The following is a 23,766-nucleotide window of genomic DNA, read 5'->3' as shown; positions in this document are numbered from 1 at the left end:
AACATATAATGCAGATAAAATGCTTGAAATGGTGTAATTACTTAGTTTGTCCAGCAGAGATTGGTAACAACTGCATTGTTTGCTACTGGCGACCTGGATGAAACGCTTTTAAGCTTAAGTCTATGGAAAACCACTGAAGTTTTGAATGTAAATGTTCAAATAAAGCTTTGAAAAAGTTTAATATAAAGGTAAACCTCACATTTCAGCCTTTAAATAAGGATATAAGTCAAAATGATAATTGCTTAATAAATGATTGTATGTATTTTTATGCTTCATAAATAATTCTAGATAACTTATCTGAATTGTTTAAATGTGTAGAATCCACATAAGCTAGTTTTTCATCAACCGGTCAAAATTTCCAGCAGGGTATGACAGAAACTGCACACAGGCTGAATGTAAATGTAAGTCTTGGTAAATCCACTCTCTGACAGCAGGTGGCGCTTATGGAAAAGATGAATTACAGCTGTTTCCTGAACCTCTGTCGACAAAACAGCATTGCAATTGAGAACACTTCCTTTAGTTCAGCGGTTCTCAATCACAGTCCTTGCGACTCCCAGCTCTGCACATTTTGTGTGTCTCTTTGTTAACACACTTGATTCAGATAATCAGCTCATTAGAAGTGAGCTCCGTGCATGAACTGTGTTCCCATTGGCATGGTCTATAATACAATACAAATACAATTTAAATTCACATCTCACACACTTCAATGCACTTTGAATGGAACATATATGTTCACTCTTTTGAAACGTCCCAGCTTTTCTACCCTGCTTTCACTCAAAACAAAATTACTCTGCATGTTGTGCGCATGTGAGACTGTTACTGAAAATTGTGCTTTATGCTGGACAGCATTTATTTATCGTGAGTTGTTCAAATCGTGGTCAAACCAAGATGATAAATTGAGACTTTAGTCTTTGCAACTTTACAGATCTTCTTCATGCACCAAGAGCTTGTAACACTCCAAAGAGAAAGGAAAAATTGAAATCGCATCATATGACCACTTTAAACAAAGGAATTAATGTATACAAAAAGTATTATAATGATTGCTTTTATATTATTAGTAATAGAAAGGCACATATTATAATAGTTTCTCATTTGCCATCAGCATGCAAATATGCATTTATATATTTTAAACAAATCTTTGAATGCTATTGAACATTTAATTTCACAAACCTTGCAAACTTAGTCAAATCCAGCTGTGCATTTTTATCCAGCACGATCGCATGTTTAGAATAGCACTGAGCATTTGAAATGTAAAACTGGTTAGTGTATTCTACTAGTTATTAAAGCATTAAAAAATTATCTGAACTGATAAATAGCAGATTGGAGATTAAAATAATAACTGATTTGTCTCATTTTATATAAAAAATAAAAACTGAGATGATCTATCTACAGTGTCTGTCTGTCTGTCTGTCTATCTATCTATCTATCTATCTATCTATCTATCTATCTATCTATCTATCTATTTATCTTCATGTCTATATGTCTGTCTGTCTATCTAACTATATATACATGTACTGTAGTTGTTCCTGTGGCACAGTAGTAGAGCATTGCATTGTGGGTTGTGGGTTCTTCCAGGTAAAACACATACTGATAAAAAAAAAATATAAAATGCTTTGGATAAAAGCGTCTGCTAAATGCATTTGATTTGATGCACTGTGATTTTTTTTGAGAGGTGCACAACCTATGGTGTAGTTTTGACGCAGAAGTATAAATCAGCCTTTACTCAAAATCTGCAGTTCATCTCTCAAAAGTATTCATGTCAATGAACATAGTGCAATCAGAATGTAAAGTCCTTGGTAGTCAAGATAGTCAAAATTCTTAGTCATGTTGTCAATATAATACTGCACCGTTTGGATACCGTTTGGATGACAGTTACTGTACTGAAATGCAGAAGACTGCACTTCTTCTGTATGCCATATATCCATTTATTCACAACAAGTGGTTTTGAGAATTTCATTTCTGATCTGAGAAATGCACCAAAGCCACTGAGAATGACTATAAGTATAGGTTTTTATTCATATTTTACATACTGCATTGGAATTACAGTATCAAGTCTAAACTTGAAATCACACTAAAGTTGACCTTTAAAGTAATCAAAGACCATAAGGAGTGAGCTATTCATTCCTCTGACACACTATGGAAATCTAAATTAGCTCCAGTGTTATTATAAAGAAAGTGAAAAAGCATGTCATCCAGGCCATTGAGATGGGAGTGAGACTGTGAGATTGGAATATGCTAGTGTCTAGCTGTGTCTAGCCTGCTTTAAAACAAGGTTGTAATTATATAGCTTTTGTCAGATAGAGATGTGTGTGCATGTTTCTTCAATGTCTTATTCAACAATGGGCGATAATAGATCTTGTTTCAACATGTATCAGTTTTACAGCTATGGAGAGCTAGTCATATGCCCCTTTCCTAAACAGCAAACATATTTACTTTTCATGGAATACACACCCTTGCTTTTCAACTTTTGGATGATCTTCTGCCTCTTTTTCACTCCCATCTGCTTCTGCTATTAGTGGTGAATGGAGGCAGAAGTGGCTCCCCTGTGTAAGTCTGGGCAGCCATGTTTCACTGTGTGGATGTGCACGTGAAGAGTGGTATATGTTTGCTCTGTTTTCAGTAAACAGTAAATCAGATGATGCTTTAGATCTCAAAAAACAGCTGTTTAGCTTAGCAAAAAAAAAGAAGAAAGAAATTCAATTTATGGATTATGAAGCAGCGTTGTTTTTTAATGATATATTTTACGTATGTGGCTAATTGCAAGCAAGTCATTCATTTAAAAAAATAAATAAATATATAAATTTCCTGTGAAATGTTGTCTTTTTTTTCTTTGGCATGACAACACTTTTCAACAATGCTCTGGCATCTGTGGCATTTTATCATCTATCCTCCTCTTCCCTTGTGACAACACAGGATTTTTTTTAAGACTTTGTCAATGGGAGAGAGAAAACACAGTATAATATGTGATGTGTTCAAAAATCCTCTTTTAAAAATAAGGTTTGACAAAAGCTACTGAAACATACTGCTGTATGACAAAAGTGCTTGAAGACTTATTTGATTTGAGCCCTGCAGTTTTTGATTCATATGCAAGCTGGGTATGGCACACAGGTTTGAACACGCTCTTTTAGGGATAGAATTAGATCTCCAGATTATAGCTCAGGTCAGAACTTGTCTTAAAATCATTGGAGTGCCAGTCCACGTCTATGTTTTGATACCCGCTTTGCGAACATCACTGTAATTTTAGTTTTTCTTTTCACTGTTACTCTGATATTACAAATGAAAGCTGATTTCAAAAGAGGTGTTACTTATAGCAGTCTATAACTATTGACCATTGAGTTATATACAGCAACCCTTTTTGTAGATTCCTCTAGCGGTGAGAGGAGTAGCGCTGTCAACTTTATTCGTTTAGTCGACTAATCGGTCGATGCCGTCTTGGTCGACTGACATTCTCACTGGTCGACCAGTTGCATTTTTTTTTCACCAATAAAGAAATTTTCATTGATTTACTCCTTGATATTTATTCCTTTATTAGCAGTTATATATTACTGTATTCTAAATATAATTAGCCTATGTCCTATCCCAAACTTTAAATGCTTTAATTTAGGCTATTTTATAACAGCGCCACAGATTAGCGCACCACGTGAACACTCGGAAACCGCATCTGTGGCTGGCTGCACTGCTGCTTCACGCTCAGTAAGGAATACAGGTAGTTTTGCTGTATTCATTCAGTTAGAATGCTACTTGTTTTGGCTTTAGTCGACAAAATGTCCAAGAAATCTAAATCTTTTTTCTGGCTGCATATTACAAAAAAAGATGACAAGACGCCTAAATCGGCTGGACAAAAGTTAACCCATAGCTTTGAAAGTAAAGAAGAATATACAGCCTGTTTAAACGAGAACTTTTGTTAGGATTTTTCATTATTTGGCAGTTTTAGCAGTTATATTTTTTGTAGCGTGTGGTGTGGTCAGGTGCACGATTGTGACTGTCACTATAGACCTAGGACAGAGCTCAGTTAAAAAATCACTTAATTTTCAAACAATTGTATTATTTTTTATAGTTTTATGTATTATTGATGTTTTTTCGTTGTTGTTTTATAAATGCTCTATGACAATTGTTGAATAAATGTTCAATCAAAATCCAAAACATCGTGTCTTTTTCGACTGACCGTTGCGCAGGACAGGACTTTGGTCGACTAAGCATTTCTTTGGTTGACTACAGCCCTAGAGAGGAGGGACTCTGTGGTTCATAAGCCCAGCTGCTGTTGCATAAACTGTTCAGTGCTGATCTGCAAATATTTAGAGATAATGCTTTTTAAACCAAATTACATTCGGTGCACCTGGAGATGTTGACGTAGTTGAGTTTTAAACAAGTAGAGATTAGGTTGTAAGTATTGTGCCTTCTCAGACATTTTACTGCCAATTTCTCTTTCTCTTGGGTAACTGTTTTGGAAATTTGATAAAGAGCTTTGGACATGTCATGTGGACACAAATATCCAGCAATTCATAGAGAAGACAGGCATTGTTCATGTATGATTTCAGTAAAATGTTTTTTAGACACAAACGCTGCATTGATGCGTATTAATGTCAAACGTTCTCATGTTGAATTCAGTAACCAAACTTTACTTGTTTGATACATCCCAGATTAGGTGTTGGAGTAATGGCTTTGAATTAAAAGCCTCCCCTGCTATCTGAGAACCTTACTGCCCCACAGTCTCTCTGTCGGTGTGTTTGTGTGAGAGATGTCTTTATCCTCCTTATCAGGAGCACTTGTGTGTGTACTGTTTTGAATCTGGTCCACCACAGAAGGTACACACAATACAGCAACCATGCATCACTGAACTGATTTCACCATTTTAGCACTCTTTTGTGATGAATCCTATAGCTGTCCAATCTGACTCAGAAACATTATCTGACATAGTGTGCCATTTGCGTGCAATTTAAGTAAGATACTGGGTTCTTCCTTGGTGAGATAGGCCTAAGTGTTTTTATGGCAGAAAGTAACTGATATGGCTGATTCTCAATTATTGTTTTATTTTTATTGTCTAATAATAATAACAAAACCAATAATATTAATTCTACAGCCGTTAATTTTAATATTATTAATAATAATTAGTATATAATGTTTCTGGAATAATCCTACTTGATTATTCATTTAAACAGCATTTATGTAAAAACATGTTTTTTTAAACATTTCTTATTTTTATCAATGTTCAAAAAAAATTGTACTGGTTAATATTTTTTGTGGAAACTGTGATGCATTTGTTTCAGGATAAATGATAAGTTACAAATATTTTTTTAAATAGTATTTTTTTAACAAAGTAAATGATTTTTTACATTTAATGTGTCCTTTCTGAAAAATTAGGCCTATTTTTTTTTTATTATTATTATTATTAATATAATATTAAATAAAATGTTGAGCCCAAACTTTTGAACAGAAGTGAATATTAAATGACCAATACTAAACTGAGCATGAAAGTGTGAATATCTGTTAAAATACTCCTCAAACATTGGCTTATCTGTAACTTACACCTCTGTGGATTTCCCCTTGGAAAAGCTCCTCAAAATGATTGAGGGACATACTGAGTGTGTTGTCATTTTCAGAGTACAACTCTAAAGGAGTTTAAAAAGAGATCACCAGGGCAGTATGCTTATTTTCTGGCATTACCTTAATAAACATTTGACCCCCGTTTACATTTTGTCCCTCACCCACCCCCACATGAGCCACTCGGCCTTAGCTGGTTAATTGGTAGAGGTCAAAGGTCATTCTTTTCTCAGACCACAGGAATAGGAGTAAAAGAATTCCAGGGAAGAACCATTGCGGGACATCTGAAGGAGGTGCCTTCTGGTTCATTCGATTCCAAAGAGTTGTAGCCTAAAAACATGTTTAAGAAGAGATTCTCTTGGGATATTTTTTTCTGATTTCTCATCCCTTGGACCTTGAACTCATGAAATCCAACAGCGACTGTGGAAAAGGAATGCAGTGAAATGTGTTATTCTTACTGTTATTGCTGAATGGTGCCTGGAGAAAAAGAGCTTTCTGTTTCTGTGCAACTTTATGAGAACTGTGAGCAAAATGAATCTGTCACAATGCAGCACCATTTCAGTGAAAAAGTGAAAGCTAAAAAGTCATTCAAAATGCTCAGAGCACTTAATACTTTGTTTTGTAACCTGTAAATGGGTGGGACAATGGGACAGACAGGAAAAGTTAATAATGTTTAATAAAGGGATTGCACCTTCACCTCGATGATTCGCTTTTCCCTGTACTGTACCTCCCCTGTTTTTCTCTTCATTAGGCTAACACTTTGAGCTGCTGCAAGCTGATACAGACTCTATTATGCACCCCAGCTTAAAACAATAACAATGTAAAAGATTTTCATATAGATGAGCTTGCGGGTTTGAAATATTTCTGATTAAATTAGTGTAAATGGCAGAAACATTCCACTGTGAGCTTGTGCGTGATTATGATCATGTGTTTGTATGATTGGGCATTACTTGTGGTCTGTTGCCACTTTATTCTGTCTGCTCCAAGCATTCATTTGCCCTCAGGCCAGCTTTCACTGGGGTCAGTTAATCCACTGAGCCCTAGACTGGAATCTGCTCATTCCCTTTGTGGATGAACTGTTGCACTGCTCAATGTTCTCCACAGGGTGGCCCTGTTCATCTCCCCATCTGTCCATAGACTCAGAGAGCATAACTTGTCTGAATCTGATCTTTCTGGAGATCTAAACTCTGTCCTCTAGAGTCTAGACATCCAAAAACATTTGTCACTACCACCATTAAAATCTGTTACCAAAAAACCTTTGCTTTACTTTTCCACACTTACTAGCAACTATTGTTGGGTCATGTTTGATGCACTACCATTCAATAGTTTAGGGTCAGTATATTTTTTTAAATAAATGAATACTTTTAAGCAAGGATGCATTAAGCTGATTAAAAACACCTGTAATATTAAGAAATATTAAGCTTAGGTAATAATATGAAATGTTTCTTGGATCGTGTGACACTGGAGACGAGAGTAATGACTGCTGAAAATTCAGGAATAAATTACAATTAAAAATATATATTAAAATCGAAAACAATAATTTTCACTTGTAATAATATTTCACCGTATTACTATTTGAACTATATTTTAAGAGACTTCTTTCAAAAAAAAAATTTTTTTTCAACCCTTAAACTTTTGAACTGTAGTTATAAACTTTTGAACTTGTTTTTGTGCATAGTATTGTGAATTATTGTTTTATACTAACGTTTTTCTTTTGTGTGTGTGTGTGTGTGTGTGTGTGTGTGTGTGTGTGTGTGTGTGTGTGTGTGTGTGTGTGTGTGTGTGTGTGTGTCTGTGTGTGTGTGTGTGTGTGTGTGTGTGTGTGGAGACTTACATAATATGGGGAAAAATGTGTTACCAAAGAATAGCAAAATATGACAAAATCTCTCTTTAAAAAATAGTTTTTATTGCGCAAATGCATAAAGGTTTATGATAGGAGTAGGGGTAGTATTAGAATTAGAATTAGCTATTGGACTTAATAATTTAACATCAAATAAAACAATAGTTTTTGGCATGTTATTGAATGCATCAAGACATCATTTTTTTCATTCATTTTGTGGAAGTACAGTATTTGTGAATTCGCACATTTAGGTTTTTGTCCTGCTATGACATGCTATATCAAAGAATTATTTAAACAGCATTTTATGTACACTTTTCCACAAACATTCATATACATTTAATCTAAAATCTTAAGGCTAGTTTACACATAAAATGCAGGATATTATTAGTCATGACATCTACCTTTAAGAAAGTGCATTGAGTGCTCACAGCTCATCTTTTCCTTTGTTTTCCAGGACTTTTTGTGCTTGTCTTTTTCAGTAGCATGATGGTGCTGAATCAAGCAGGTGTGCTTGTCAGAATAGTTTTTTGTCTGCTTTTCTGCAGGTTGTCATGAGTTAATCTGCCAAAAGAGGAATCTTTTCATAAGGCCTTTTATTTGTCAGGGATTTGTATTGTTCCTATTGTGATTCAAAGATGCCTTGATCTTAAATATTGAGGTCTGCCTTGATTTGATGAAATCTACCCAGTTCTGTCCTACTAGCATTACAGTATATAGCTATCATTGTTTGTATGCTTACTTTGTTTCAGCAGTATTCAGAGTAAATATTCAGCTCGGTGCTTGCTTCAGTTAATGCAGCTTAGTGTTTAATGTCACACTTCATTGTTGTGGTTTTTAGTATGCATGAACTGTTAAGGGCCTTGTTCCTGTGTTACTGACACCTGATCAATACATTGTCATGTCAGTTTTGATGTAATGGAAAGTGAACTTTTGACAGTATACGACTGTGCTGACCTTAAGAAAAATGACAAGCTTGTCTGTTTATAAACTGACTGTTTCTGATGTTCTGTTTCATATGTGCACATAAACAAGTATGCACACATTTCCTGTGTTTCTTTCACTGGTGTAGTTCACTATATACGCTGTGCTTGAGTTGCTTTGGATGTTTTCAGAATCACTTCTCTCATATTGAAGAACTGTCTTCCAAAAGCCTCACGCAAGTTCACAAAACCAAACCACAATTATAGAAAAATAGTTGTACTTCACGTAGCAATCTCATTTTGCAATAATATTGTTTTAACATAGACTGTAAAATAATGGTTCTGTCTTAAAAAAAACATACAAGAGAAATGCACAAGATATGACGTCTTTCTCAATTTGTACTTTACTTTTCAAAAGATAAAAAGAGGTTTGTAAGAATTTTTTGGAAAGGCTGCATTTATTTATTTAAAAATACATGTAAAACGCCAATATTGCGAAGTAAAATAACAACAAAAATGGCTTTCTATATGAATATATGCCTATTTTAAAATGTAGTGTAGTGTTTTGATGGAAAAGCTGAATATTCAGATCATTATTCATATTAGTCTTCAGTGTCACATGATTCCTCAGAAGTTATTCTAATATGCTGCTTTGGTGCTCAAGAAACATTTCTCTTACTATTTTTCCAAAATCTGACTTGAGATCTTTGTGAGCTTGTTTTAAGAGTGAGAAAATAGGGCCATCTAGTGTTTGTACCAAAAATACCCATGGGCCTTTTAAAGCACAAAAAGAAAGCACTGTACTGTACTGTTTATTTGCTGTCATTTAATTATCATTTATTCTGACTCAACAGTGTATATTAATACACTGTTGACATAGTTTACATTCATCTGCCAGGGATTTCACTTGGTAATAGGCTAGATCCTCTATACATTTGTTTACATTTTTATGGCAGTTGTTCAGGCCAGTTATTTTCCCTTATAAAAAAAAAAACCTGAATGTACTGAATGTTTCATGTCATGTTCACTCACAGTAGCGTAATAAAAGCTATTTTATTTATGTCACCACCACTAGATGTCAGTATGTGATCCAAATATTAATTGTAAAAATATGAAGTGACTAAAGGACTGTCAGGATTAATGGCTTCAAGCTGAAGTAGGTAACTTTTGTAAAAATGTATTTGTGAAACCTGTCATTATGTCCTGACAGTAGAATATGAGACAGATAATCTGTGAAAAAATCAAGCTCCTCTGGCTCCTCCCAGTGGTCCTATTGCCATTTGCAGAAATTCGACCGCTCCCGGTAAGAAACAACCAATCAGAGCTGCGGGGTCCGTAACTTTTTTGTGTTCAAGATTTACAAAATGTATATAATAAGCGAGTACACCATGAATCCATTTTCCAAACCGTGTTTTAGCCTGTCCTGAATCACTAGGGTACATCTATAATAAGTGTTTATATTCGGACTATTTTACATTGCTTCGGGGGTACCGCGGCGGAGTAACCCGTACCTTTGTGATTCTTCATAGACATAAACAGTGAGAAGTAGCTCCGGCTACAATGTTCTTCCGCAAGACGCAAGCAGTTCTGTTTATTAACCACTAGAGCGTCAAAGGTTACAGACTGCAGCTTTCACTGTTCACTGTTGAAACTTATTCATTATTTGAATAAAAGTTCAATAGAACAGCATTTATTTTAAATAATGTAACAAAAATATATTTCCTGTTACTTTTGATAAATTGTATGTATTCTTGCTGAATAAAAGTATTTATATTATATTAACAAATAGTATTAAGCAAACTGTTTTTAACAGATAATAATAATATGATTTTTTAAAATATTTTTTTTTTAATCAGAATGATTTCTGAAGGATCATATAACACTGAAGACTGGAGAAATGGCTGCTGAAAATCAGTTTTGCCATCACAGAAATAAATGACATTTTAAAATAGAAAGTAGTTCTTTTAAATTGCAGTAGTATTTAAAAATATCATTGTTTTAACTGTGTTTTTGATTCAATAAATGTAGACTTGGTGAACACACACACACAAACACACACACACACATCTTTTTTATTCCAAACTTTTTTTTTTATCTCCAAAATCAGTTCTGTGTGCTTGTAAATAAATAGTGTTTTGTGTTTTCAGGCATGTCATGGTTGTGGGACTGGACCAAAGTGTGACTGCAGTGGGGTGAAAGGACAGAAGGTGAGGGTTTATCCTCAAACAAACAGCCTCATACTATACATAAGCTGCGTTCCAGTCGACAGGGTCCCGGCACAGTGTTCATTGCTCTTTTAAAATTCACTTCCCCCCAAAAATGCCTTCATTCTGAACAACATCATCAAACACAGATGAAACTTGAGTTGCACTTATTAGAGGAGTTTGAGGAATGATAACAGAATACACTTCTTTAGATAAGTATAATATAAATTGCTACACTTTAATATGCATACAGTAGGTATGTATTGATGAATTGATGTTCCATTATTCCCTCTTTTCTGTGCCTTTCAAACGGAACATGTTTGCTCTCTTCAGACTGGAATAGCCTGTGAAATCCAGTTTGTAGGGCACTTACGGTCGAATGGAACGCACCTGTACACTCTTAAAAGAAATTGTTCTATTTAGAACCAAAAATGGTTCCATCACCCGCTTCATATATGGAACTCCCAAATGGTTCTATATAGAACCACTTTAATGGGTTCCATAAAAAGAACCCCAAATGGTTCTTTGAATCCAAGTTAGATGGTTCTATATAGAACCATTTAAGGGTTCTTTATTATTAAACAAGTTTAATTATTATTGAATAAGAAAATATAAACAATCCAGAAAATTCAAAATGTTTAAATTTATTCAACTGATCATACAAAAATATTAGTGTCATTTAAAATTGCACCTCTCTATACTCTGTATTAGACAGCAAATTTCACATTTTACATTTAAGATGTTTAATTACATTTAACCATTTAGTTTGAATTATTTCATTTAAGCATTTTCATTTTGCAATAAACATACATAAGCTTGTTTATGTACATATACAGTACTTCACTTTTACATATATCTCTGAAATGAGGAAAAACAAATAATTTTTGATATTTGACACTGCAGATAAAAATACATGAACAATTAAAACAACTATTAAATAGCTCTACAATTTACACAAGTTGACTGTACATTTTCAGTACAGGTATTGGTGTTCTTTTGCTGTGCTCTTGTCTAAGTTTAAGCATATATTTTTGAATAAAAGTCATTGTGTGCTTAATGTCAACCGGGTATTGCACATAAAATAGACTGCAAATAGGCATTCCACAGCCTGTGTCATGTCAATGTCTGCCTCTCTTATGATGTTCACATTGTCCATTATAATGCTGACGCTTTCAGCCTTGAGGGAATCAGGAGAGCCGTTAAACACTATGGTTGGTGTAGCACCTTTGGGATCCTGTAGAACAAACATTTCACCTTTTGAGTGCTTTTCACCAATTAACAGAAGTCATCAAATAGACTTAAAATTACCCCATAATTTACTTACCAACAAACCAACCAATGTATATGACTGTTTCTCCAGTTTAACACAATCTGAGATATATTTAATAATAAAAAGCTTTGTAATGTGTCTGAATGTCAACATTGCTGATGACTGAAGAACATTCAACATGCTACCATGTCACTTCCACTTTGATTACTTTGAATCTCATCGGTTCTTTCGTTCTTTTAACTGAATCGTTCATGACACAACACAGATATGACAGCTAAGCACGTGACACGCAAGAACCAACAAGACTCATAATTATTGATGTGAAGCTGATGTGCCACCCCATTGGATGTTATTCCCTTATCTATACATGGTCTAATTATAGCAACCTATCTTGGCAAATGTAATCTTTTTAACTCACTAACGTACCATTTTGCTTTAGAAGTATTAACCCCTGGAGTTGTACAGATTTCTTTTATGATTTAAATTGGGGTGCTATTCAATGACATTACAAAGCAGTGCAAACAGTACAAAGTTTATGACTAAGGAAGAGAGTGAGTAAATTATGGGGTAAATAAATTTTTTTTTAAATCGTTACAAATTTGGCATAAGGGTGAGTAAACTGACTAATATTTTTATATTTGCATGAACAGTTCCTTTAATTCAAGTCAAGTGCATCAAATGTTAATGTAACTACAGAAGACTATACTTACACTATCTACACTGTAGAGGAAGCTGGCGTTTTCTTTAAATAGTGCTGGCAATAAAATGAGTGCAGCATTCCTAACGAGACCTACAAACAGATACAAATTATTGTATATTAGGTACAGAAATCAATTAAAGTGATAGCTTACCCAAAAATGAAAATTCAGTCATCATTCACTCACTCTTGTCATTTTAAACCTATATAGCTTTCTTTCTTCAGCATAACACAAAAAAATATATTTTGAAGAATGTTGGTAACCGAACAATGCTGGTACTCATTCACTTCTATTATATGGACACCAAACCAATGGGCACCATCGTTGTTCGGTTACCATCCTTCTTCAAAATATCTTCTTCTGTGTTTTGAAGAAGAAAGTCATAAAGATTTGAAATGACAAGAGGTTAGTAAAGGATGACAATTTTTATTTGGGGGTAATTTATTCCTTTAATATTTGCATTATTTTAATACATGTTTTCACTTATACAATTTATAGGAGCTACAACCTTTACATTGACAATGCAAACAATGCAACTTTACACTGGGCATGGAACAGATAGGTTGGATGGGGAAAAATATATGGTGTAGTTACCTTCTGTGGTTTCCTAATGAGATTGGCGTAGAGGTTTTTTTTGACTTCCTTCTTTTGCACTCCTGATGATGTCTGGGGCCATTTCATTCAGAGATGTTTCCATGTTCTTCGCCAAGTCTGTTCCAAACCTCATTGTCATTTCATGCAGGATCTTAAATACAAAACAGTAAAATTACTACAGGTGCTTCACTTTGAAATTAAATTTTGGTATGTTTTAGCTTACCTCAAGGGCACTCGAGTAATTCGACTCGGCGCAGTAAAAAGTCATGCCTGATCCTCTTCCCCTTGACAAAAGTGAGAGGAAGAGGATCAGGCGTGACTTTTTACTGCGCTGAGTCGAAGTAATCCAAAAAGTGCTATTCCGCCATACATTATAGTTTTATATATTCTAAAACATCCCTCAATGTCACAGGTAACACTAAAATCTGCTTGGTGGTTATGTTGCACTTGCAGGTGAGTTATAAACTTTGTGAGTTGAAACTTCACAACATCATAAAATTAACATTTATAAATTTTCATCTGTAACGTTACCTCTGAAACTTTCTTTTGCATCAATGAGGTTTATAGTTTGAAGCCAGTGGCACGTGTCATCTACTGACCATTTATCAACCATGGTTATCTGGGGATAAAAAAAAAAAACAAAGCATAAATAACACTTCATAAACCAACTATGCATTAAACACACCTAACGTTAAACATTTTTGGCTTTAGAACATTTGAATACTAAAATGTAACCTTGTGCTATCATCACTTTAATCCAGCGCATGCGTCACAGTAAACATAAACGAACGCTGCACTGCAACTGTGTCTTTGTACAGTTTTAATAGCTACAGACCGGCCGGACGTTTTGAACTGTAGCCGTGTCCACTTTCCTGCTGAGTTTAGCTCCAACCCTGATAAAACACACCTGAACAAGCTAATCAAAATCCTCGTCTGGTCTGGGTTGGAGTTAAAAACTGCACGAAAGTATCTTGCGGGCCAAAGTTAAGAACTTCTACACCTGTTAACATAGGCCTAGGAAAAATACTCACCGCAAAATACTTTCACATAATCATTCACCTCCGTCTTCCACCCGGTTCACTTTTATTTGAATCGGCGCCGTTTATTTGAACAACGAGCGCGCGCTTAATTCAAATGAATGTTAAAATTCACGCTTCTGACTCGAAGCTCGTCTCCTTATAACACCGCTATCTTATTGTAGTTAACAATTCCAATAACATTAACAAGGAAATAAAGGGAGACTGTATCTTAATTAATTAAAAAACAGGAGCAAAATTAATTTAACAGGGCTTGAACCGATGGCTGACGAAGCCCGTCAGTGCTTCACACCAGTGGTTTTGAGGTAAATTTTGCTTCTAGTATCAGTGTTTAACACAAGGGCTACTCCAACAAATATAAAAATTAACTGTAATACAAAATATTTTGGTAAAATCATTTCAAAAATGTAAAAACTTAACTTACCTTATGGTATGAACGAGCAGAAATGGCGGACTCCTTAGTTTGAAAAATTTAGTCAGTCATATTAGTCATTTGTCTCGACTCCTCTTGAGATTCATCTTCGCCAATCCACCAATATGAATTCAAGGATGACGCAACGCATATATGCCACCGGGGAGGGGGAGGGGTCTTTTTATGATTATTTGTTTTTAATGTTCCCTTCGGTAGATTAAAACCATCACAATATGGTATACAAAATAAAGAAAACTCCTGGGTAGTTTATGTTTTTCTTCACAAATTGATTCGTCAAAAAGGTAAACTATAATGTAAAGTAATATAAGTTTCATGCTAACGTACAGCTCAAATCATACATTGACTAGATATTAATATTTTTGACTACAGCAGTCATTCTCATGGGTCTTGACTCAAAAAGCTTTGTGAATGTGTTGAGTAAGGCCTATAATTATAGTGTAATCTTTAGTTTACACTTCAGTCATAAAACATGAATTATAGAACCATTTTAATAAAAAAAAGGTTCTTTGGATGCAAGGGTTCTACATAGAACCTTGAGGAACCCTTTTTTTTAAGAGTGTAGACTGATGTCTGTAGGCTAATATGTATGTATTTAATGCATCCATTGTGTGCCTATTCTAGCCCTTTCACTAGGCCAAACCATATTCATTTAAAGTTCAAAAGAATGAATATGAGCTCAACAAAAGCCTGACTCTTTTCATTTTTACCTGTGCTACCAGACGTGCTGCACTGGGTAATGTATCACTGTAGGCTTAGATGTTTGTGATTCTGAAATCTTATCCGAGATGCTTGTCTAATAGGATCACATGAAGTGTTTACATTACTTACATTACAGAATGATGTGATCTTCTGAGTACATCCATAATGATAATGGCTCTCTGTGATGCTGTCTCTCCTTTGGTCTCTGTTATGTCTTTCTTTAAACATTTTCCTAACTTTACTGACAGGGTGAGCGAGGATTTCCAGGTTTAACGGGCCAGCCAGGTGTTCCAGGTTTCCAGGGACCAGAGGGGCCGATTGGACCTCGTGGAGAGAAGGTCAGTGGTCAGGACATCAGTCCACTGTGATATTCATATACTGTATTTATATATATATAATTACTGATCGACCCGAATCTGTTATTGATCAGCTCTACTATTGCTTCGATTAAAACTGGACTTTGTTTCTCTCGCAGGGTGATGATGGACCTACCGGGCCGAGTGGGCCTAAAGGAATAAGAGTGAGAGTTTCTCCGTAAAAGCTTCTGGCTCATAATGGATCCACGGTTATCGACAAATGCTGACCGTTTCTGTTTTTGCAGGGACCTTCTGGATTACCCGGCTTCCCAGGAACACCAGGAATCCCAGTGAGTGAATCAATATGAGAACACATTTTTAGAGGACATTTCTTAAGCAGATTAAATAATTATGGCTGCAAGAACTGTGATCAATTACACATTAAATATTGTTGAAAATAAAGTTCACTGTCAGTTAGTGTAATATGTGCACCTTGGCTTGGATCCTATCATCAGACATATTTAGCAGAAAACTCATTGCTCATTGACAGAATATAGAATAACATGTTGTTCATTAGTAATTGTAATAGTTATAAGTATGTATGTGCTGTTTTTTACTGACAGGGTATCCCAGGACAGGATGGCCCCCCAGGACCCAAAGGAATTTCAGGCTGTAATGGAACCAAGGTATGAAACTACAAACAAGTGTCTGTTCACAAGTTAAACTTTAAAAAGAGCAAACAAACAACAACTTTTTTTCTTTACAAGGGTGAAAGAGGATTCCCAGGAAATCCAGGTCTTCCAGGTTTAGTGGGTTCACCAGTAAGTGTTGCCTTATGTCACATTTCAAAGTTGCAAGCATACTGTGCAAGCACTCACAGAGGTCATCATTCTCTAAATAATTCATACTTTCTTGTCTCCACAGGGTCCACCGGGTTCTATAGGACAAAAGGCAATTATTTCATTCCATAATGCACATGCTTATTTTCTACATTGCAGTGGCACACTTCCTTCACTACATATTAGGATACCAGTGAAATTGTGCTTATAAATACCTTTTCTTTTCTCCTGTAGGGGGAGCCTGGAGACATCATAGAATTGAATCGCCTTTCAGAAAACGGGGATCCTGGCATTGGGGGTTTACCTGGCTCCAGGGTGAGCGTTTCTAAATCAATCAGCAGAAGAACCAGATTTTTCCAAATAACAGTGAAACTCAAGTTCCCGTGAATGTTTGGGTTAAAATGAAAACTTAATTTGAAATCAAAGCATAATTTGACCCAAACTGGGGATATGCTCATAGTGGATTTCACTTTCCCTTTCAAACAAGTATTATAACAAGATCCAATTCTTTACTATATAAGCCACCTTAAAGGGGTCATCAGATGCAAAATTCAGCACACAGTACACAACCAAACTATAATAATAAAAATCTACCCAGTGTTTTTTTTTTTTTCAGATAAATCATAACCCCTTTTTCAAATTAAGCTGTTCTCAGATTCTTGGAGGTGTGACATCACACTGCCAGGCCCCTCCTACGATTGTTGATTGACACTGGTGTCTTACCTTAAACCTGCCCTGAGTGCAGAATCTTTGCAAATTGCCTTTCCTAATAACGTGCTAGTTAGCAAGTTCCACGGCTAAAATGTCCCTCTCGGAGAACTTCTAGTCACCCCATGGAAGAGAAGGGCAGGGTGAGCAGAACTCATTAGCATTTAAAGGGACATGCACTCAAATGGCTTACTGTGAAAAGAGCTGTTTTTTTTAAAAAAACAGTGTTGTTTACACTACCATTGAAAAATTTTAACCAAAGTATTTTACAGACTTTTCATTAAGACCCTAAAGAATCATATCAACTTGTGGAAAATTTGCATCCGATAACACCTTTAAAGTTAAAGGCGTCCTTAAACGTTTGTCATAATTGCAACTTTATATCTCAAAGTTGCAGCATAATTGCAGCTTTATGTATAAAACTATTTCTGCATTCTATACTGTACCAGCAAATTAACATAAACTATGTGTGTTTCTTTAAGTGCCGATAAATACGAAATAACTCTAGTTCATAACATTTTGGTTACAATATATAGGGGGATCCTGGACCCCCGGGTCTTCCAGGTCCTGTTGGTCCTCCTGGTCCACGAGGGTACGAGGTAAGACACTGATTGCACTTATTTGTTCATTTGAGCGGCTGTAAGCTTTTGTGAATTAAACGCCACCATGCATATTTCAGATGAAGGTCTGAATCTGGCTCATGGTTTTCGAATTTTAAAAAATACTATAATTTATTTTCTTTGTAAATTCTATTGTTTTTTTTTTTTTAGGGGCGTCTGGGCCCTCCTGGTCCACCAGGGCCTAAGGTAAGTTTGAATGCTGCCATTGGACAGTGTCAAGTTGTACTTTTTGTAAACTCTCACTTTTTGTCTAAGTGCTAATGTGTCTCTTTACCTTGAAGGGAAACATGGGATTGAACTTCCAAGGACCCAAAGGAGAGAAGGTATGCAAATGGTTCTGTGACCAGAACAACATGTTCATCAGGTTTATGAACAGTTGGGTTTTAAATGTGTGTATTTTTGTGTGTGAAGGGTGACCGTGGATTACAAGGACCTCCTGGGCCACCAGGGCAGGTGGGCGAAGTATCAGGCTTACCTGATACAGTCATTCAACAAGGAGAAAAGGTAACAGCTTCAAACCTTTTAGAACAAGATTTATTAAACAGGGCAAATAAATGTGAGATTACAATCCCATAAAAGTGGCAATGTGAGTGTAAAGTTCTGAGGTTGCCAATGCACAAATTATAAAACACAGAGGTAGCCAGTCCATTTCCATAATCACCCATAATGACCAGTGCAATCTACTAATTAGCAATGATGATCAGGTGCATGTAATCAAATAATAACATGTGCATATTGGCATAAGTCATGCTTTTTTGGCTGTTAAATAATGGCACAAATGCCAGTAAACTGACTAGTTCAAAACTTGCGTGATACATTAAATTACTCTCTTTTTATACATATTGGGTCTGTAAGAACAAATGAACGTAATAAGATTAGCAGTGTTGGGAAGGTTACTTTGGAAATGTAATAGATTACAGATAGTAAATAATATACTTTTGAGATTGTATACTTTTGAAACAATTTACTTTGAGATTGGTCTGTAGTACAATGAGGTTTTAAAATAATAAGAAATAATTTACTTCTACTGTTTTTGAAACCAAATCTTCACATAACTACAGGAAACACTGGCATCTAACAATGTTTAAAAAAAAAACAGTTATATAAATCATGTACATCCACCCAAATACGGTTATAGCATATTCTGCTGTATATACTAAAGCTATTCTGTTAACTAATCTCCTAAAACATTGGTGTCTGTTTTTTATATGAAATAACCATAGTTTTCTCAACAGAAATTGTAAAATGCTCATGAAGTGACTCAGAGCAGTTCTAGAGATTATGTTTATGTGTTGTTGTACTTATTTCTTAAGTAGCTGGTGTATTTGTAACAATAGCCAAAAAGAACATTGTATGGGTCAAAATTATAGATTTTTCTTTTAAGTAAATATCTTATTCCATGAATATAAAGTAAATTGCCTACTGTAAATATGTCAAAACCTAATTTTCGATTAGTAATATGCAGTGCTAAAAACTTCATTTGGACAACTTTAAAGGCGATTTTCTCAGGATTTAGATTTCTTTGCACCCTCAGATTCCAGATTTTCAAATTGTTGTATTTCGGCCAAATATGGTCCTATCCTAACAAAATCCTATTCTTACATCAATGTAAGAATCAGCTTTCAGGTGAGGTATAAATCTCCATTTCAGAAAATTGACCCTTATGACTGGTTTTGTGGTCCATGGTCAGCAGAGGCTGAAAACACTGTGAGCATCAGTATATGTAGTAAATAAAAAATGCACCATTCATTTCCACAGAGACACGCAGAACGTGCAGGATTCATGTATTGTCTTTTTGCGGCATTTTGCTTCAGTTCGACTGGCCTACATTTGATCTGTTCATCCAAATGTGTTATATTCTCCGACATTCTGCATTATAGGAATTCTGTTTTTATGACAGGATTCTATGGACCAGTCTGTGTTTTCCACATCGCCTCATGTCTCATATTTTAGAGTAGTCAGTGCAATTTGGGAAAGAAATCAATTAAATCTTTATGTGGATGTGTGCAAAAATTCAAGTTTAACCTTTGTAATTGTTAACATTTTCCTAAGTGACTAATTTAATTACACATTTTTCTTAGTTCTGTAATTAATTAGTTACATTTATTTTGTAATTAAATTGCATAACGCCATTACATGTAACTAGTTACTCCCCAACACTGAAGGTTAGCCACAAAAATACACATTTTCAGCGTGTCTTTAGTAAACCCTGGGTTTTGCTGGCAGGAACAGGAGTAAATCTCACACATAAAGTCTTATTAATTTAACATTTTTGTTATTTTTTATTTAGTTTGTTTGTTTTACTCCCAGCCTAAATCCAGTTTTTGGTCATATTCGACTCGGATCCTTTTTTGTCATGCACAGTGACAAACAGTAAAACGATCCTGAGTTACATTTCATGATAACAAGTGTATCATGCTTTTGTTAATGTGTGTTTTGATTAATGTCTTGCTCTGTTTGTTTTTTAATAGGGTGATCGCGGACAACCTGGAAATCCTGGTTTTCCAGGTCCCCCTGGACCCCCTGTATGTATTTTAATTTTTGTTTCCTTTCGTTCAATTCTACATTCATTAAAAACACATTGGGATCTAGACCTCTCACAGTAGTATAGTATTGCTCTTATAGATTACATTATATATACATATAATAATCTTTCTTGTTTTTGTTTATTTTGTAATTAACAGTTATGTCTTTGTCTGACAGGGTCCACAAGGGGGCCAAAAAGGTGAGAAAGGAGAATCTGGGGAGCCTGGAAAGAGGGTGAGTTGAAGCCTACTGAAACCCCAACTACTCAGTTATGTTTACAGAATATAAAAGACAGGTTTTTTATGACATTTATGTGGTGATATATTTATTTTATAAGGGAAAACCTGGCAAAGATGGTGAACAAGGCCTGCCTGGATATCCAGTAAGCTGTCTACAATAGATATTTAGGAAGTTTTATAACACAGATGATATACTTTAATACTTTTGTGACATCTCTTTTTTAGGGTGATAAAGGAGAACCAGGTCCTCCTGGTCTGTCGGGGCGAGATGGTGCCAGAGTAAGTACTGAACGTTTCTTTCAGTGTGATCGTAACATTAGATCCATAGTAAACCTTGACTAATGATGATCACAAGTACAGAGGTGTAGCTTTAATTTAACTTGAGCTGAGCATTCATAAAAAACAGCTCACACACAGGTCATTTTGTTAATTGAATTGAATTTAAATTAGGATGTTGTAATGTTGTAATTATTCCGTTAGTTCCCATTTTTGTCTGGCATATTTGCATGCATACTGTGAATGTACATGAATATTAACATAACATAATATTGTATTCATTGTCATACTATTTTTTTATCCAAAAACTGCCTCCCTCGCCTCCTCTGAGAAAATGCCCTATATATATATATATATATATATATATATATATATATATATATATATATATATTCTTTTATGAATGCCTTTAGGGTGAGAAAGGTGATCGAGGACCTCCTGGACCCCCATCATACAGGGTATGTTGTCTATTTCTCAGTTCTTTTCTGACATTTTACAGATGACTGATATTTATGATTATTCATTATATTTTAGCATTTATTAGTTTACTTACAAAATCTTTTCACCCAATAGGATGGGCAATTCATAGGCATAGGTGGAACAGGACCAAAAGGAGACAGGGGCGAGTCAGGATTCCCTGGCCCTAAAGGAGACAGAGGACTGCCAGGTATTTAAGGGGCTTTCGCACAGAGCTATTGGCGGAAATACCTGCTTTGGGAATGTTCGGTGGCATGGGCGATAAAAATATAGTGATGATTGTTGTGATATAAATTTCCGCTATAAAACGATATGAAGAGTTTGATAAATGTTTGATATAATATTTATGCGCCAAAAGCCAGACGGACTGTTTATTTGCTAGGTTTAAAGTTCAAAGGCAGCGCAGCGCGAGCTTTCTAGAGCAGATGCGTTTACTTGCTGGCATGAGAACACTACACAGCGCTGTGAGATCAAGTGTGTAGCACTTGAGCTCAGTGAAGGACAGAAGTGACAACTCACTGACAAACTGCAGAAACACTGTGCGCAACAATACAGTCAGAAGGCTTTTGAGTCTACAAATCACAGTCATTTACCATGGATTTACTGTAGCAACACTTACAGTCACATAAATGTAGGATATTCATACCCTATTGAATTTTATTATAGTATATAGTGGAATATAATTATAGTATGTTTTTGTGATTGAGCTATGAGGTCCTGACTCTCTGTGGTCATTAAAAATCCCAGGATGTCTTTCAAAAAAGAGTAGAGGTGTGACCTCGGCATCCTGGCTAAATTCGCCCATTGGCCTCTGACCATCATGGCCTCCTAACAATCCCCATATCTACTGATTGGCTTCATCACTCTGTCAAAGATTAAAGTCTCAAACCCAAAGATATATTCTTAATAAAAGTTAAGAATCGTCCATTCCCCCCTAAAATGGCTCGTTTAAACAGGCCCTTACATGTCTACGTCAAATAGTTTAAAAGTTTTCCTGAACCTGGGAGAGTAGACTACAATGCCAGCTGTTCTGACTCACAGACTGTAAGTACTTTTACATATATAAAGGATTTGTCACTGATGATCCAAACGTGAGTTTTGAGCAGTGTAGAGTAGCGCTTGTTGTTTGTCATTTCTCTGATCACAAATGCAGACATGGTTTTATGTTTACTCCGCACGATATGCAACACAACGCGTAAAAAAGACAGTAAAAGTCATTATAATCAGTAATTATGTCGCCACTGGATGCAACAAATGCCTCGTTTGTAATGGCTTTTATTGGTTTTGTCTCGTCGCGCCGGGACACACAGTATATATAGCATCACAGTATAGTAAGGGGCGTAACATTTCCATCAAACGCTTGAAGCATTTAGCCACATAATGCACTGGATAGCTGGCCAATCAGAGTACATCTCGCTTTTCAGACCAATGAGCTTTTTAAAAAACTGTTTCAGAAAGGCGGGTATGTGGAACATAATGTGTTTTTTTTAACCTTAAAAAGCATAAACACATTTCATTACACCAAATACACAAAATAAAGTTCTTTTTAGCGACGTCATATGACCCCTTTAATTAAAAAAAGGTAATGGTTGCTATAGGGCTGCACGATGTGTCGTTTGAGCATCGATATCGCGATGTACGAATCCACAATAGTCACATCGCAGGATGTGTGATGTAGGCTGTCGTAGTTGATCCGTTATTCATTAACTGTACGGGCCAGCTGCTCCCCGGCCCTTGACGAATGAGATTCGCGGATTAATTGCACAGCTTAACCATCATAGAGTGAAGGTTTATCATTATGTGTTTTTAAGTCCTGTCAGTTTAACAGGGCGCATATAAGAACGAGCAGAGAGAGAGAGAGAGAGAGAGCCCCGGCCTCGCACGTGCGCACGCTCACCTTCACTGTCTTCAAACAACATGAGCGCTGTCTTGCTCTCTCTCCCTCGTGCATATTAATCAAAATCAATTGACACGATGGTGTCGAACAAAAAAAAAAAAAACTATCCAGTGATGAAATGTTTTCTGTGTTGTCAAATGCGATATCCTAAACTGCCGAGATAATTACACAACACGTGTTGTACACGTCTGATTCGCGAACTAATGATTCCTTTGAACCGAATGAATGGTTTAAACAACTGACCTGTCCAACACTGAACTCACGAGACGTCTGAATTTGTGTATTTGTGTATAAAAAAATCTGTAACACTTTACAATAATGTTTCTATTTATTAAACTATTTAACTACATTATTTAACATTTACTATTACTAAACTGCACTTCTACAACATTGTTAATTTCAACATTTAGGCTATAGCCTTCATTGTTGAAATCATAAGTTGTACAGTATTTGTTAACATAGTTAATGCACTGTGAAGTAACATTACCAAACAATGAACAGCTGTGTTTTTATAAACTAAGATAAACAAAGATTAATAAATATAGTAACAAAAGTATTGCTCTTGGTAAGTTCATGTTAGTTAATATGTTAACAATTCAAACAATATCCTAAAGTTACAAACAAATAATTTAATCTAATTTAAATAATACTC

General features: G+C 35.4%; 1 protein-coding gene across 1 annotated transcript in view; it reads left to right on the top strand.

Moving 5' to 3' along the window:
- Window positions 1-23,766, top strand: part of LOC132124411 (collagen alpha-5(IV) chain-like) — a 60,773-nt gene that overhangs the window by 13,024 nt on the left and 23,983 nt on the right. The window contains exons 2-19 of the mRNA XM_059535410.1: window positions 10,449-10,508; window positions 15,485-15,574; window positions 15,712-15,756; window positions 15,838-15,882; window positions 16,156-16,218; window positions 16,300-16,353; window positions 16,457-16,483; window positions 16,606-16,686; window positions 17,616-17,678; window positions 17,850-17,885; window positions 17,981-18,022; window positions 18,111-18,203; window positions 20,171-20,224; window positions 20,403-20,459; window positions 20,563-20,607; window positions 20,690-20,743; window positions 21,154-21,198; window positions 21,314-21,407. Of these exons, the coding sequence (XP_059391393.1) occupies window positions 10,449-10,508; window positions 15,485-15,574; window positions 15,712-15,756; window positions 15,838-15,882; window positions 16,156-16,218; window positions 16,300-16,353; window positions 16,457-16,483; window positions 16,606-16,686; window positions 17,616-17,678; window positions 17,850-17,885; window positions 17,981-18,022; window positions 18,111-18,203; window positions 20,171-20,224; window positions 20,403-20,459; window positions 20,563-20,607; window positions 20,690-20,743; window positions 21,154-21,198; window positions 21,314-21,407 (1,048 nt within the window). The remainder of the gene's footprint in view (window positions 1-10,448; window positions 10,509-15,484; window positions 15,575-15,711; window positions 15,757-15,837; window positions 15,883-16,155; window positions 16,219-16,299; window positions 16,354-16,456; window positions 16,484-16,605; window positions 16,687-17,615; window positions 17,679-17,849; window positions 17,886-17,980; window positions 18,023-18,110; window positions 18,204-20,170; window positions 20,225-20,402; window positions 20,460-20,562; window positions 20,608-20,689; window positions 20,744-21,153; window positions 21,199-21,313; window positions 21,408-23,766) is intronic.

Source organism: Carassius carassius, chromosome 3, assembly GCF_963082965.1.
Source record: "Carassius carassius chromosome 3, fCarCar2.1, whole genome shotgun sequence".
Classification (NCBI taxonomy): domain Eukaryota; kingdom Metazoa; phylum Chordata; class Actinopteri; order Cypriniformes; family Cyprinidae; genus Carassius; species Carassius carassius.
The sequence above is the reverse complement of the archived record's forward strand: the minus strand, read 5'-3'. Positions and strand labels throughout refer to the sequence as shown.